The sequence below is a fragment of the Pinus tabuliformis genome, chromosome J (genome assembly GCF_031772625.1).
Source record: "Pinus tabuliformis cultivar Carrire ecotype Pingquan chromosome J, CPIR1, whole genome shotgun sequence".
In the NCBI taxonomy this organism is placed as follows: Eukaryota; Viridiplantae; Streptophyta; class Pinopsida; order Pinales; family Pinaceae; genus Pinus; species Pinus tabuliformis.
In genome coordinates, this window is record NC_142295.1 from 336,233,021 (window position 1) to 336,251,420 (window position 18,400).

General features: G+C 35.5%; 1 protein-coding gene across 1 annotated transcript in view; it reads right to left on the reverse strand.

Annotated features, from left to right (window-relative positions):
• LOC149227111 (putative LRR receptor-like serine/threonine-protein kinase At1g53430) overlaps nucleotides 1-18,400 on the reverse strand; it is a 242,850-nt gene that overhangs the window by 46,397 nt on the left and 178,053 nt on the right. Inside the window, exons 6-8 of the mRNA XM_089380409.1 lie at nucleotides 17,136-17,195; nucleotides 16,898-16,942; nucleotides 16,531-16,592 (exon numbers count right to left, since the gene is read on the reverse strand). Of these exons, the coding sequence (XP_089236535.1) occupies nucleotides 16,531-16,592; nucleotides 16,898-16,942; nucleotides 17,136-17,195 (167 nt within the window). The remainder of the gene's footprint in view (nucleotides 1-16,530; nucleotides 16,593-16,897; nucleotides 16,943-17,135; nucleotides 17,196-18,400) is intronic.

An 18,400-nucleotide genomic window follows, 5' to 3' on the forward strand; every position in this document is an offset into this window, starting at 1 on the left:
ATGTCTTAAGTCAGCTGAATGTTCGCTAATCCGCTGATTGATAGAGCGACCAGTCTCACCAATATAAGGGGTCCCACAGGAACAGGGAATGACATAGACGCCCTTCATGTCCTTAGGGTCAATAGGGTCTTTCACAGACCTGAGGGAGCTACGGATAGTGCGGAGAGGTCTAAAACTTGCGGGCACATCGTACTTCCTCAGAACCCTCGCAATCCTATCTGTGGTCCCTTGGATGTAAGGAAGGTTCACACCCAAGATATGGTCTTTGGGAACCTTTCGGATTGAAGGCTCCTTCTTGGCCCTGAGGAAGGCTTTTTGACCTAGGAGCCTATTATAACCATTCTTCTCAAAGACATCAAGGAGATGAGCCTTCTCCGCTTCCAGGCTTTCCTCATCCGAAATTCTTACAGCACGTGTGGAAAGCGTGCTAAGGACCCCTAACTTCTGAGCGGGGAAATGATGCGAAGACGCATGCAAGTATTGTTCGGTATGCGTCTTCTTTCTAAACACCTGATGAGAAAAGGAACCATCCACCTTCTTAGAGATGAGAACATCTAAGAACGGAAGACAACCATTATCTTCTTTTTCCATCGTGAATTTAATGGCGGTGGACCTTATTGACCTTATTTATCTCTTTCCTTAATGAGACAATTTTTGCTTCAAGTTTCTCACAATTTTCTTCCTTTTCGTTTATTAGAATATTCAACACTTCTTCCACTCTTTTTTCTTCCTCTTTTTCAGACTTATTGAAGATGATTTCCTTGGATATATTTTGTTCTTCTTCCTGAGGTTATCAATATTTTTTAATGCATTGATGAGTTCTGCTTCAAGATCCACTATGCCTTCAACTCCTTCTTCTTCTATTTTTTTTCTCATCTAATTTGTCTATGTTGGATTCTTCATTTGTAGCTAAAGATAGGATCTCTCTTCTATCATCATTATAATCATATTCTTCTTCTTCAAAGAGATAATTATCTTCATGGGAGTAGAGAATTTTATTTTTTGAAGATTTTCTTTGAAGACATTTTTTTTTGGGTTCTTCCTCATCATCACTATCTTTCTTGAAAGTAAATTAGCAAAATAATGTCCTATCTCACCAAAATTGAAATAGTTGAGAGGTAAATTACCTTTGGATTTGGGATTTTTTTTTTTTTTTTAAACTAGCTAAGCCATTTTTGTATTGGATTCATCACTGGAGCAGTCACTAGACTTGCATTTTCTTTATTCTTAGATGCTTTAAATTTTTCTTCCTTATGTGATGAATTTATCGCCTCATTTAATATGTAATGAGAATTTTGTGAAGCTTGTCCATTTTTAGATTCTCAAAATCCTTTAATTCTTCCATGGCAAATAATTTGACATCAAAATGCAGAGGAAGAGACCTCAAAATTTTTTGAACTGTTGTTTCTTCAACTTTTTCACCAAGTCCTTTGAGACAATTAACCACTCCATCTATTTAAATAAATTAAGTAGCATCATCTTCTTCATCATTCATTTTTAGGATTTCATGTTATCTAGGAAAGTCTGAATCTTTCCCTTCTTTGCTTTGTGATCTCCTTCTTAATTGCTTACAAGTTTGTCCCACATATCTTTAGCTGATTCACACTACATAAATTTAACAAAGTCTCATTCTGACAAGCCACTTAAAATGGAATTCATAGCTTTTGCATTAGATAGAAAGCCTTTCTCCCATCTTGATTAGTTGGAGGAGACGATGGAACCTTATATCCATTTATAACAGGTTGCCATATCAAGTGTGTTTTAATTCTTATCTTCCAAAAGGATAAAAATGTTCCATCAAAGAAAGGAATTTTGATTGATGCTTCTTGACTGGCGATGGACCCTGTAAAATATTCTTGTAGATGTTAGATTCTTCTTGAAGAAGCCTGTTTTGATACCAAGTATTGAAAATACACAATGATACTGAGAGTGAGTTGAATCAATAATATCACTTAGTTTTAAACTTTTTCACTCTATTAATCTTAAAAATAAAATATCAACACATAATCAATCATCAACACAATGATTGAATAGAAGCATTAAGGTCAAAATCCAAACTTGAAGAAGAAATGTTTTTCAAACAATTTTCAATTTATTACAACCAATTGTGAGGAAACCAAATCCTCTATAAGCATCAACTTACAAAAATAACAAGCTTCAACCTGTCAAGAAGATGAGGATACCAATCCTCAGTAAGCACCAAATTACAATTATTTTACTATTCAACATACAATTTTTCGGCTTAGAACTTGTTCAAAAGAAGGGTTTCCCTCCTGGCAACTTGTACCCAACTCAGACTAGAATTTTTACTCCAAAAGGATTATAACTTGGTCTCCAACACCTGGTCTCCAACCAAAACAAGTCTTATAATTTGGCCTCTAACCAGGACTACAACTTAGCCTCAAACAACAACAAAAACTTGGACTCAAACTAGAATAGTTCCAACAAAACTCGGTCCAATAAACCTTGAAATCATTCTCCTTCACACCAGAACTAGACCTCCTCAACGAAATTTAAACTCAGCCTGCTTAACAACAAAACTCAACCTCAACATGCCTCAAATAGATCGGAAACCCTTTTGAAGAATTATACCAAAAACCCTTCCAAATCGGCTTCCAAATGAACTATACTTTACTTGGTTCATGAGGTATGAACCTCATACCTATTCCTTCATTGACCTAAAAATAGAATCAAATTTCTTGAGCGAATGAGTACCTAAGCTCCTCCACATAACGCTTATTTGAAGCATTCTTAGGGTTCAGAGTCAGGTCGACTAATCCACTAGCTGGGCGGACTTAGGCAAAGGTAGGATATTAAATATATATAAATGAATATCTTCAAAAATTAGTTTCTCCTCAATTGTGATGAGTTAAGAGGCATGCCGCATGTCATGAGAAAGGTCTTGAAATATAATATATGGCTATGTAATTTCCTCTTTTATTTGGACAACTTTTGATATCAATAACAATTGTTTTCAAGAAAATTTCAATATCAAGTTTTGAAATATAATAGTTATGAATATGAATCATTATCATTTAAATTTATTTTAATATGATATGTATATTATGATTTTTTTAAATTTTACTAATAAAAACAAATTTACAATATAACAAATTGAATTGAATGAATTATTATTTTTATTACTTTGTAATTGAGTCCACATTATATTTTATTATAATTATTATTTGTTTATCTAATGTTTCATTTTAGGGAGACTACAACATCTCCTCCATATTGGGTTGTAGAGTGCAATTAGACATCGAAGAGATTTCTATGTTATTCTAATGTGCTTTATATCATTTTGCTATATTCACCTTTACAATGTTATATATACGAGAGCACTTTACATATTTGGAGTTTAATGGTTTGGGTTTATATATAGATATATTAAATGTTTTATGTATTTTTTGGTAAATTGGATTTTTCTAGGTTCTAATATTTGAAGTGGGTCAATTTAATTTTGGTTATAGGTTTTAGGGTGAATCGGTTTTGATAGAATTTCCTCATACTGTGATAATATTTTACTATAAGTTCATGAACAAGTAATGAACATAACCACAATTTCATAATAAATAAGGCATATAAAGATGATCTTGTCCTTTGTTTAGGTTCCTAGATACACAATCTACGAGTGAAATACTACCTTTGGAGGTGATGATGTGCCGTTATGCATATCAAATGGGAGAAAAATATAAAATTGGGCTAGAGGAACTCTTAAGCTACAAGGTAGTTTATTCTAGTATATATAGGAGTGAAAATGAGGGTTTCCTTCAAATGCATGTAGTTGTGGAAGTAGTTATGAAGTTTAAGAGTTACAAGCTCTTTTAACTCAATTGGAAATCAAACAGGTTTTACAAACTTATGTTTGAAACCTATATAAGATCCCCTTTTGAATTGGATCTCATCAATGAACAACACTAGGGGATAATCTTTCTGACATCCATGTTTGAATGTTGGAGGAGAGTCTAACATACAAACTAAAACCCTTTTCCAACAAGATTAATTAAGGATTAGAAAGTCTTTACACATATCCAATGTGAGAAAAATATAAAGTTAGGCTAGAGGAACTCTTAAGATACAAGGTGGTTGTAGTCTACTATATATATAGGAGTGCATAGGGGGTTATCATTGAGATCCATGTAGTTTTGGAAGTAATGATGAAGTTTAGGATTTGCAAGATATCCTAGCTCAATTCATGTGGCATTAAAGTGGTTTTTATAGATATTAGCTTTGAATCCTATATAATATCCCCTTGTGAATTAACTTGCATTTATGAACAAATCTAAGGGAGAAGATTTCCAATTTATCCATGTTTAAATTATGGAGAATGCTCTAGCATACCAACTATTTACAAACCCTTTTCCAACAAGTTTGATTAAGGATCAAAAAGTCTACCATGCATCAAATCCATGATACCTATTACAACTTAAGTGAAAGTCCACCATGCATCAAATCCATGATTTAATCAATATATTATTTACAACTTGAGTGGAAGTTCACCAAGCATCAAATTTTTTTTTATCACAGTGAGAACATGGAAAATCATGGATGTGAGGAGTGGGACAACAAAAATGTCAAACTAGATGCTAGAATGTTGAACTATTTTCTTTGCATTTATATGCTTATAAAATATACTAATGAGTACACTCTTTATGTGTCTCTAACCTAGGAATGGGATGCAAACCTCACAACTGTAAAGGAGGGAAGACATCACTAGAGTATGAAAGAGGTGAATCTTAGCCCACATATCTTAACGTTGAAGCTAGAAACATTGTCTCTCCAAGGTTATCAATGTCATGTAACCTATACTCATTCTTGATTCTACTCCTAGTGTCATGAAGGATGGGCCAAAGAGTACAACTCCAAGGTAAGTGTAGGACACCAAAACATCTATGCCTTGTCCTTTTCTTTGAGATGTTAATGGCCATAATGATTTCCTAAGTAAGGTTGAATCAAATTCCATGACTATCCCAAAATGAGCTTAAAGTATCTAAGTGTTGTTTGTTGGAGTGTTACAGATCCATTTGGGCACATCAAATCCCGACATCCAAATCAGTGTTTTAGGGCTCATCAAACCCTAATTTCAGTTGCATCATGCCCTAAGCAAGTCACCCCTTTGAATGCTTCCTTCCCAAACAATTTCATGACTTGAAGACATCCATAAATAGCCTCTAGAGGGACCAGCATAGGTAAGCCCTTATGAAGGTGCACCGCAGAGCAGTTAAGTCCATTGCCAGGGTGCTTTGCTAAGCACTTAAGCTTCCTTTCACCTGCGCTGGGTGAGAATGAGCGAAATTCATATAGGTTTTGGGGAATATTCTTATCTTTTGGAGTCATATAGAAGTTTCCCTCACTTATCAACTCATAAGAGCTTGAAAATGGATGAGGAATGAGTTAAGGTGCATCCTATCCTCTCATCCCTTCCTCCATGGAACTAATTCTAAGTATGGAAGGTCATTCAATGCCACCATTAATGACAAAACCTCCTTCATCTTCCTATAATTTACCACTCATCTAAGTGATCAGGGGCTAGATTATATTGAATTGTAAGGAGATAATGCTGCTATGAGATTTGGCTTTGAAGAAAGTATTGTGATGCTACAAGTTTGTCATGCTTTTGATGTGATGTGGATGGGATCCAAGCTGAAGGAATGGCTTTGAATCAGACACCGATGGTTGTAATTCCTTCTTCTATCTAATAAAGTGTTTGAACCTTTTCCCATATGTTTCTATTGTTTCATAATGCTTATATGTATGAATTGTATATGATTCCTTTCACTTATATTCAATAGATCGTATGCTTTGATCGGTTTTTGTCTGCTGTTGTGTTTACATGGTACTTCTCAAGCGGATTAAGTACGGGAAGGAGCGACGGAATCGATACAAGGTAGATGAGAGGAAAGTGGAACTACAGGTAGGCCTTCTATCTTATCAGCTTATCTATTGTTTATAGGAAAAGTCTAAAACACTTTAAACTGTTGTTCTAGATACAACTACTTATATACGGAATTAGTATTTATCCATAGATGCTAAATTCTCCAAAACAAATTGGCGACTCCACTAGGGAAGAATCCTCTTTCCTAGTAGCTTATCCACCTCCTAAGACATCCTTGTAGACATTATTTGTGTTCATAGACTGTATTTCAACTCTTTTCATTGAATTTTGGTCAAAAATTGAGGTTGGATGACTCTTGAGTGGCCTCTCAGAAATCAGCGCAGGCTTGGTCAGGGGACAGTTCTCTACAGTGCAGTTAGACCCTCTTTGACCTGCGCTGATCAACCTTAGGTTGAATTCCCTCCTTTGGAAAGTGTTTTTGCCAACTTTTATCTATGTGTTTGCTTGTTGATTGATCAATGAATGTCATGTCTCAGAGAACAAATTTCTATCTCCTTATCTAGCCCTACTTTCACTTGACTGATTAATGTTTTCTTTGTCATTATCAATCTATAGTCAAAGTTAGAATATAGTTGATTAATCTTTGTTCGAAAGAAAGTGTTGTAAAGTCTTCTTTTCCTTCAAAACAAAATTGTCGTCAAAGTATTCGTTCTTATTAAAGATTGATTGATTATATGTGCATATTTCCTTTTTGTTCATCATAACATTAAGGGATTCGAAAAGAAAAACTTGCATCGTTCATATTGTAGTTTGTGAATGCTTGAAAGGAATAGCTAGGGAAATTGCATTAGATGTGCTCTTTTCTCTTTGTCAAAATCTGATTGCTCTATCCCTACTAGCTAAGGATTTTCATTGTTAAATTGAATGGAAAGAATGCTTATCATATTAGTTGCATTTTAGGAATTGCAAACATATATCACGTGGTGAACCTCGAAAGGAAAATTCTAAAGAAGATCAACTTAAAATTTATCTTAATTTACCTAATGGAGCATTGTCACCTAACGAAAAACATTTATTGGTTCTAGGCTAGAGATGTGTTATGGCATCGTAAAACAAAGTAGTTGTCACTAACTTGTCTGCAATACATTCCGAGTGTGATACCTCATTCCATGTACGTGAGTATATCGTAGCTTTTCCACATACCTTTGGGTATATAGGGCGGTGTTACAGTACGTAAAGTATATGGGAATGCTCTCACTGTGCGGTTTTGCATTAGACAACGCTTATACAGATTAGGCCTCCACGTACTTTCGGGTATATATGGGAGGACAACACTAGGTTGCTATCCATCCTTAGCTAACTGAGTCGGTCGCCTTGTACACTGTGATACACCGAACACAACATTCGGGGAGATTGCCTACCCGTACTTCTCGGTTCGTCGGGAGGTATTCTGCAGTTCACAGTTGCTTGGTAAACCTTTTGCCTAGATTATCCCTCTTTTGTTTTGTTATGTTACTTTGATTAAAATAAAACTAATTGACTGCAGATAACATCCTCCATGCTCACTCCTTAGTCGATCTTAGGTTGAAACATATGGCAACAAATCCGGAGTCCACAAATCAAGGAATTCCTTTTGAAGGGAATCCTAGTCTTTTTCCTTCTTTTGGAAATATTGGTGCTCCATATATGGTTACATTGTCCCTTCCGGGATTTACCATTGGCTTGCCAGTATGGTTGTTTCCAACCTCATTGGTTCAAAATTTCGTGATTTCTCTGCAATCGAGTACTCCTCCAACTGGACAAAATCTACCTCTAGTTGATCCTAAAGTTGACCCTTTGCCTTCTTCCTCGGTTGTTTCTTCCTCCCCTTCTTCCTCTTCGCTTGGTGAAAGTATTGATACTAGTAACCACATGGCTAAGAAGAAGAAGAAAGGGAAGAAGAAGAAGAAGTAGCAAATTCAGCAAAGGGGAAACCAAGCAACCATTGTTTTGAATGCAACATCTGATGAGAAACTGTCTATCAAGCCTCACAAATTTCGATATCCATGCAAACTTTGTGCGGGAGACCATCTTCTTCGAAATTTTCCTGATATTCCTCAGATCTTAAAAGAATGGTCTTCTCATTCACATCATCATGTGTCATCGACTTCTGGAGATCATGCTCGTGACACACCATCAACTAGTGATAGTAAAGTTCATGGAAAGAAGGGTAAAGTAAAGTTTCCCTACAGGTTATGTGAATGGAATCACCCCATTCACCTTTGTCTCTATCTGGACGAAGCCAAAAAAGTGTTCGATAACCGTCCTGTTTCACCGCACTGACTTCCATCTGGTTACAGGAAACTCTCCCTAAGTCCTTCACTAGTTGATGAATTGACAGACCAAAATCAACCGTCGGTCAAACCCACTCTCTCTGAAAGTGAATCCTATGTGTCTATACTTGACCCAAATCAACAGGTCAAGGTAACAGTTGACCCGATTTCACCTTCAACTAATCGTACCTTTCTCGAAGAGAGTGAATATCATACCACTCAGGTTCTTTTTGTTTCTTCAGATTCCAATGAGCTTGGGGGCAATCCTCCTGTTCCATCAAGACAGGAGGAAAATCCTCCCGCTCTCGTAACTCAAGGGGTTAATTCTCCCGTTCTTACGGGACCCCCTCCAAGTAGTCTAGTCACTTCCTTTGATTGGAATCGACTGGCAGGATTCCATATTCCTTCTTATGTGCCTTTCCAGATCATAGTACAAGTTTGTAATATGATTGTATCGGGCACTATTATAGATGAGGGTGCATTAGTGAGTATCCTTTCCTCAACTGCTTGGCAAGCGCTCGGTTCACCGCCACTTGTGCCTGTTACCCAGAATATGTTGGATTTTAACAGAGGAACTAGTCAACCATTAGGGATCCTCCCTTAGTTTCCTATTACTTTGGGAAAAAAATTGTTTATCTGAATGTGATGGTAGTCCTAGGCCCTTTAGATTACAACTTACTTCTAGGGCACGACTATTTTTATGACATGGGAGCTATTGTTTCTGCACTCTTTCGAGTGATGTGTTTCCCGCATGAAGGCAGAATTGTCACCGTTGACCCGCTTTCATTTCCCGGTCTAAATATGGATTGTAGTCAACCATCTTCCCTAAATGGTCCTTTTGTACCAATGGTATCATCCCCGCCACAGGTTAATTATGTGGCAACCTGTTCCACGCCTACATCAACTGGCGATCAATTCAGTGATGTTGTACATTATGTACTAGGGGCATTGGAACTAGATCTCTCTTTACAGAGCATTGTTCTCCCATCAGATGGGAACCTCTTGGAAGTCATGACCTCTTATGAGTTGTGAACAAGGGTCTACGAGGATAGTTCTTTTACTGTGTCAACCTCGTTAAAAAATGCAACCAAGGATATGAACATAGTTCCTTGTCTTGTGTCAAGCTCGTTAAAAAATGAAACAAGGAATCTGAGAAGAATTCCTTGTCTTGTGTCAAGCTCATTAAAAAATGAAACAAGGTCCCCTGGAGAAAAGTCCCAATTCGAGTATTTGATTAGATCTCGTAAAATCCCAGTCGAGTCTTTCACTTGATCTCGTAAACTAACCTTCATTCCATCCACCTGATAGCCACGAGTAGCCTACTTAGGTGAATGTAATGAAGCTTGGGGGGCATGCACCCAGTGGTAAAGTTTCCCTGTAGGTTATGTGAAGGGAATCACCCCATTCATCTTTGTCCCTATCTGGACGAAGCCAAAAAGGTGTTGGATATCTGTCCTGCTTCACCGCAACGACTTCCATCTGGTTATAGGAGACTCTCCCTTTCATCATGCTAGGGGCATGTAAACCAATCTCAAGCATAGTTCTTCGTTTTAAGCTTGTGTAAAAATGAAACTGAATCCAAGCATAGTTTTTCGTTTCAAGCTTGTGTAAACATGAAACTGAATCCAAGCATAGTTCCCTATGGTTCAAGCTTGTGTAAAAATGAACCCATCTCCATTTTAACCCTCATGATTGTCGTTCTATCAACCTCTTTCATCAGATGCACCTTGGTTGTTTTCATCCCATCGCCACCATCCCCTTGGCCGATCATACGCTTTCACTTGGTTGTTCTACCCTTTTTGAGGAACAGTTGCAATGAGTGGTCTTATTAGCCAGCCTCTTCACATAAATCAACATATTTTGAGAAGTTCCAACATCACCAAAACTAGTTGCTATCCTAGACACCACTCGTTCCTCAAAGTGGAGTCCTCTTCTCTAAACATGAAAAGATTGCCGAGCGCTTGTCCTTTCCAGCTCGTTAATGGATTGGAAACGATATCTCTATTGTATTATTTTACGCTTTTTTGGGATTGAGATATTAATTTACGAAAAAAAACTTGCAGAGTTTTCTTTTTGTATATTTTCAAACTCTCTAAACATGAAAAGGACCGAGTTATCTTTGTCATTAAACTCGTTAAAACATCAAATAGCGAAAAACTTGTCCATCTCAACAAGATCGAGTTTCACCTTCACTAGACTCGTTAAAACATCAAATAGTGATGGATTTGCCCCAAGGTGAAATTATACAACAAGCATATGTTATCCTCCTCAAGCTTGATAAAAATAAAGAGGTACTGGTCAACAATGACTGGGGAAAATGGGAAAAAGGGGAAAACCACTTTATGGTAGCAGGTCGCTTTTGAACATGACACTTTCACTTCATCTCCGCGACTATTTGGGTTGGGTTATCTGCTTGACGGTTATCATACTTATGGTCTATCACACCATTCATCACTTTTGTTTTGGGTCAATACTGCTAATTCATTCAGATTATTTGGGTTGGGTTATCTGCTTGATGGTTATCATACCTATGGTCTATCACACCATCCATTACCTTGGTTTTGGGTCAATGCTGCCAATTCATTCAATGTCACTTATATGTTCAAGAGAAGTCATCCTTTACAGTACCATAAACATTCATTCTCATGACCGCCATTCTTGAACCTTGTGTCGTCAGTGAAATTCCATCTAAAAAATCACTACACTTGTTTCGTGTCATTAATGTGGGATACATCGAGGCCCTCATTTGACGAGTCGCTTCTTGTCGACATCAACTCATTATCCAAGAAGTTGACTTAGAAACACCCATTCAGTACCTTGAAGCTTGCATGCATCAATGGCAGGTTTCTCGCTTCCAGCGATAGGCATGCATCAATGGCCTTCGACCGAAAGACTTTGTATGGTGTTCGACATCAAATCATCCATTAACACCATGTAGAATGTACTGTAGTACCTTGAGGATCATTATCATTATCAGTGATTTCTCCCGCATTTGTTAACAGCGTACATCATTGGCTGGTAATCAGATGGTGTCTTCCCATGTTCGACTTTAGATCACATATTCACATGGTTAGACTCATACTTGAGCAAACGGTTGAATGAGATTGAAGACCTCGGATCTAGTTTCATCCATCCGGGCTGAGATTTCAGGAGTACTAAATCATATGTGCAATGGCTTTACATTGATGGTCATTCCAATCATGGATTGTATCTATAGACGACTGTTTATGTACATGTAATGAAAGTTTATAAGCTGAGCATGGGTATGCCTTCCCTCAGCAATTCATGTAAAATCAAATATCATGATATGTGTATTGTAATTGATACAGTTCACCTTCCACTTTGATACCTCCTCATCACATCGTAAAGCATTTCATCCGACATTGACAATTTTCTGACTTCATGCTTTAGGGGGCAATTGTTACAGATCCATTTTGGCACATCAAATCCCAACATCCAGATCAGTGTTTTAGGGCTCATAAAACCCTAATTTCAGTTGCTTCATGCCCTAAGCAAGTCACACCTTTGAATGCCTCCTTCCCAGACAGTTTCATGACTTGAAGACATCTAGAAATAGCCTCTAGAGGGACTAGCGCAGGTAAGCCCTTATGAAGGTGCGCTACAGAGCAGTTAAGTCCACTGCCAGGGTGATTTACAGAGCACTTAGGCTTCCTTTCACCTGTGTTGGGCGAGAATGAGTGAAGTTCACATAGGGTTTGGGGAATATTCTCATCTTTTGGAGTCATCTAGAAGTTTCCCTCACTTATCAACTCCTATGAGCTCGAAAATGGATGAGGAATGAGTTAAGGTGCATCCTATCCTCTCATCCCTTCCTCCATGGAACTAATTCTAAGTATGGAAGGCCATTCAATGCCACCATTAATGACAAAACCTCCTTCATCTTCCTATAAATTGAGCACTCATCTAAGTGATCAGGGGCTGGATTATATTGAATTGTAAGGAGATAATGCTGCTATGAGATTTGGCTTTGAAGCAAGTATTGTGATGCTACAGGTTTGTCATGCTTTTGATGTGATGTGGATGGGATCCAAGCTGAAGGAATGGCCTTGAATCAAACACCGATGGTTGTAATTCATTCTTCTATCTAATAAAGTGTTTGAACCTTTTCCCATATGTTTGTATTGTTTCATAATGCTTATATGTGTGAATTGTATCTGATTCCTTTCACTTATATTCAATAGATCGTATGCTTTGATCGATTTTTGTCTTCTGTTGTGTTTACAGGGTACTTCTCAAGTGGATTAAGTACGGGAAGGAGCGATGGAATCGATACAAGGGAGACGAGAGGAAAGCGGAACTATAGGTAGGCCTTATATCTTCTCATCTTATCTATTGTTTATAGGAAAAGACTAAAACACATTAAACTATTGTTCTAGATAAAGCTACTTATCTAGGAAATTAGTATTTATCCGTAGATGCTAAATTCTCCAAAACATGGAGTCCCTAAGTCCCATGGGATATGACAATTTATAAGTGCATGTGAGTGAACAAGAACGATGAAATGGCAAAAGGAGAAAGCACACAATGGGACACAAGTCAAAATTCTATATATATTTGGTTGGATATGAAATTCACCAAAATTTGAAATTCAAGGGTTAAATTGGGAAAACCAAATAACTTAGACTATAACCATGTGATTGAAATATAATCCCTATCCTCACCTTCATGGCTTAGCAAATCTTAAGAATCCCTGAAGTCCACTCTTTTGGAGCCTATAATAGTTGCAAACTCTTTGTAAGTATCAATTAAGAAAAGTACAAGGTATTGCAATATTGTCCATGTTTTGATTCAAAATTGAATTTACATCATTGTGAGTTTGTGTCATTTCGAATAATATTAATAGCTTAAATGATGATCCTATCGGCGTTGATGACTATCTATTAGCATGTGTCTAAAATGTTAAAGAATAATATCTCTTGTTATTGAAGTAGTTGGACACTTAGCCGTGAGTCCAAGTCACTTTAGAAAAATATTTTAGACACTATCAATCAAGACATTTTTAGAAAATTCTCGCAAATCCTAGATATCTTTAGAAGTGGTTAATCTTAGGCTATTCTAGAAAATTCTTGGTCTATGTAAAATCTATTTAATAATGAGAAAGGCTTGTAATGCCACAAGGGTGTATGACAACTTTTTCCTCATTCAGTTTTTAACTCCCTATAAAACTTTGCTTCGTATCAAAGCCAACATAAGACTTTTCACTCTTCACAGAGTGGAGAGCATATCCAAGAGAAAACAAATTTCAAAGCAGGTCTAAGACTCTTCGCAAAGTGGAGAGAAAATCATGAAGATCGTTAAATAAAAGATTTGAGTTTCAAAGTGTGAGGTCTACATAAAAAGGTTGACAATTTTTTTGGTGAGTGATCCCTATGGCATTTGTTGTAGTAGAACCATTGTTTCCCAGCTACCACTGCTACTTTGCAAAGCTGCCATATGCCATAAAGCAGTCGTTGTACGTAGGTACATGAATTTTCCCTAGTCGTTGCCGTGAGCCATTATTCATTGTTGTAAGAACTATCTTTGTTTGTGATATATATATATATATATATATATATATATATATATATATATATATATATATATACGCGGGTACTATATGATAGAGTTTGGTGTGTATATATATAAACGTGAGCCATTATTCATTTTTGTAAGAACTATCTTTGTTTGTGATATATATATATATATATATATATATCTATATATATATATACACGCGGGTACTATATGATAGAGTTTGGTGTGTATATATATAAACGGGTACTATATGATAGAGTTTGGAAACTCCGCAAGAGGTCCACCCATTTTTTCAAAGTAGCCAATGTAAAGAGTTAACGGTGCATTAGGGATGTAATGGATTTCTTTTGGATTTAGGTAATACGCTTAGTCATGCAAATACTTGGTATGTATTGAGGTTATGGAATTATTAATGATTGAGTTAAAATTTTAGAACCTTTTAGAATACGTTCAAGAAAGGATAAACAAGAAAAAGTGAAATCTCAATAAATTGTTTTTGACCAGGGGATTTTTTCTAGTCTTTTTTAATTATTATCTAAAAAAATATAATGAAAAAGGGTAGTCAAGGATTAAAAAAAAAAGTTTTGAAAGGTATTTAAGTTTCTTGAGAAAGATCAATATGGATTTTTTTAGTGGTTTTTATTTGCCAAAACTTATTAGTATGGATTTTCTCAATGTTATTATTTTCTATCACCTATTTTCATTGGTTAACATTATGAATTTTGGGTTTATTAAAATTAGAACTAGATTACAAATGTATAATTTATGGAACATTATTTCAAATGGGCTTGAGGAACCCTTGAGTAAGGGAGTCTCTGAAGCTATGACACAAGATCAAAAGGATCAACTCTTTGTGAACAACAAGTATGATGCAACAACATTGTTTCTCAACCACCAAGGTTTGGATGAAAGTATTCTTCCTAAGATTATAGCAACAACCACATCCCAAGAAGCTTCGAATATTCTAGAAATGACATATAGTGAAAGAGGAAGCAAGATTGATCAACATCAAGATGAGTCGAAAAACATTATAGTTGTTAATGAATTTCCCATTGTAATGGGAGAAGCAAGAGAATTTGATATTGTAGAGGTAACAAGAGAAGCTATGGAAGAGTTTGCCGACGTAGAAAAATGTATACAACACATGGAGACTACAATTATCCTAAACAATATAGTTGAAGAAATTGTGGAAGCAAAAGGTGATTATGTGCAATATGTTATGCATGAACATGGTAAAAATAGTGAAGCTAAGTGTGCAGATACACATGTGAGGATGAAATTAAATATTGTCTTTACAAACGTAGAAAAAGGTATACAACACATGGAGACTACAATTATCCTAAACAATATAGTTGAAAAAATTGTGGAAGCAAAAGGTGATTATGTGCAATATGTTATGCATGAACATGGTAAAAATAGTGAAGCTAAGTGTGCAGATACACATGTGAGGATGAAATTAAATATTGTCTTTACAGTCTTGAATTTGATTATGAAGTCGAGTTAGCGTTTCTTGAAGAGCGACTTTCGAACACCAAGTATGATAAAGGAAAGTGGTTATGGAGAAACTACAATAACTACAACAAAAAATTCAATAGAAGAAATCAAGGAAACCATCAGAGTTCTTGAAGACTTTGTGGTAGTGGAAGAGAAGATGAAAGAACATGAATATGTTGTTTTTGATCTTATAGTAATTGACAGAAAAGTTTAGTCAACAGTAGCCAAGGTACAAGTATATGAGACAAAGAACTAGATAAAGACGGCACTAAAGACAAGGAACTATTAAAGAAGAGTAAAAAGTATGTGGAATACAAAGTTTGGAGCAAAAGGAAGAAAAGACTTGTGCAAGGTAGCGTTGTGCATCGACTTGCACAAGTAAAACAAATTTTGAAATGGTATAAGTATTGTAAGCCTAGTTGAGACCAACAAGTAGTAGTGGTCGTAATTAAGAGGGAGTTGTTAATACTAGTGAATGTATTAGTTGAGATTAAGAGGGAGTGTTAAAGAATGATATCTCTTGTTAAGAGAAGTAGTCAGATAGTTAGTTGTTAGTCCCGAGTCACTTTTAGAAAGATATTTTTAGACACTATTAGTCAAGGTATTTTTAAATAATCATGAAAATCCTAGATATATTTAGCAGTGGTTAATTTAAAGTGATTTTGGAAAATTCCTGACTTATGTAAAATTTATTTAATGATGAGAAAGATGTGCAATGCCCCAAGAGTGTATGAAGCATTTTCTTCTTTCTCTCTTCCTTTCTATACATCTTTCCACAAAATATAGCAGAGTGACTAAGTTTTAGAAAAACATTTTAAATAAATGGTATCACTAATGACGAAAGGGAAGGTTCTCTTATGTAGGAATCATTAGGGAAGAGTCTTATTGCTAGTATCTATTATCAGCATGAACATGTGAAGTTATAAGACAAGGATAAGGCTATAACAAAATTAATTATGGCCACAGGTAAAGCTATCAAAATGGAGGACAATTCTGAAAATTGTATCAAATTCTGCAAACAGCTCATTGCTGAATCTTCTCAATGAAGACCAACAAGGAAGATCAAAGGTTTAATGGGTCATGGGAAGGACATATTCACTATATTGGATTATGAAAGGCAATTTTATAAATAAAAGTAATATGCATTTGAAAACATAGCACAAACCAAAAGAAAGAAAAAATGAAAACCTTTAAGTTGTTGCCGTCATTAATAAAACCCACTTTACAGGAACAGTTACCCCAAATTTGCAAGTGCAGGATCCTATATACACAGTACCCCATAGGAATAAAACAGATGACCCTATGTGAAATGCAACTTTTGTACTCAAAATGGAAGCAGTTAAAATAACTCACAACGTGGAGCTCCGTTGCAAGGAAAGGTTCGTTGGAGGCAACCTAATCCTCTCCCAGAAAATCTGTAAGAGCGGTAATTACCAATTATAATGATTATTCACGATGATTATAGTCGAAAAAAACACCACTTAATATTCTAAAAAATATAACCGATAAAAATTCAGGATATTAGGACACAGGTTTCAGACTCATGCCCAATTGCTTATATCCTGAATAAATATTAGACCGATGATTTTGTAGTCTATTAAATTCTAGGCTTTTCCCCTTTAGCTGGTGAAATCAAACAATATTTTTCAATATTAACTCAATATTTTTCATCTGTCTTTGCTCTTAAATAAAATGTGAGATAGAAAGAGGGCGTGGCTACCTATTATCTATTTCATTTGTTGCGAAGTAATTTCCTACCAGATTCCTGCATGTCATGATATAACATATTATAAATTGTGCAATGTAGTTGATAGAAAAAGGCTTGTTGATTACCCAACGATAGACACTGACGTTTACTAGTGAAGAAGGAAGTTACTAATAATAACGGACAGTAATATGAAATTAGTTTAAAAAGTCAACTGATGACTTCATATCAGAAATTACTCCTATTTGCATACACTGTCAAACTGTTCAGCCATCCTGGAAGAGCTCCAGAAAACTGGTTGTAAGATAGATCTCTGCGTACACAAGACATTAGAAGTATAGTAAGACAAAATTGTTAATAAAATTAAGATTCCATAAACAATAGCATATTATCTTAGAATATATGCATATGAGCGTAATGATGCGTAAAGATAATATACTTTATGTTACTCAGTTGAACTCAGCGTAATCATGTAATTATCGGTACCTTATGTAGTCTTTAGAGCTTTATGTTTGTTGTATGTACTTATTCTAGTTGTTTGTACGTCATTTACTCATTAAGGTTTTAGCTAAGTCATGGTTGGTGGGACATTAATTGCCTTAAATTCATTTTAAAGTAAGTTATAAGAGGAATTGATACACAGGTAGCAATTGGAATGTTAAAGATAATGCATGCATGTAAAGCCATTTATCCCATATGCAAGGATCAAAGGAGTAAGAGGGACAAGAAATTATAAATAGGCACGTAAGTTTCAACAAATGCCATGATGTTCAGATGTATATGCAAGGATCAAAGGAGTAAGAGGGACAAGAAATTATAAATAGGCACGTAAGTTTCAACAAATGCTATGATGTTCAGATGTTTTGTTGTAGGTAGTTTAATTTTTTTAGCAAATTAATATTATATACGGTTGAAGAGTACCTTTATCAACAAAATTGTTGTATTTGGAAAATTAACATTGTTATTTACATTTAGTTGCATAGTTTTTAGAATGGTTGATAAATTGTTGTATTTGGAAAATTAACATTGTTATTTACATTTAGTTGCATAGTTTTTAGAATGGTTGTCAGAATACTCTAAATTGTGATAAGTAAATCATTATATAATACAACATCATGTACTAGTCCACTGCTTTAATGGCATGTCATTACATATTGCACCTTTTTAAGTCTTTTGTCACAACTATATGTTACTAGCTGATTTTTTTAAGCCTTTATCGGCTCTTTTTTTGGACAAAAATTGTTCATTTTTCCTACTCTTTCCTTATTTATGAATTGTGTTCAAGTAAGATTATAATAATGGTATCAAAGAACTTTATTTGCTTCATGTGGAAACACCAACAATGGCTTATTTTTTAGCTATTGAAAATAGTTGAAAATCAAATAATTTACTCGCTGCAGAAGAAGCCATAAAAATCACATGGGTGAATAAGAGACACTAGAAAAAACAAATTAAGCCATTTGTTCAATGATTGTAATGATGGATAGAAGGGAATGATGAGATGAAAGAAGTGGTGAA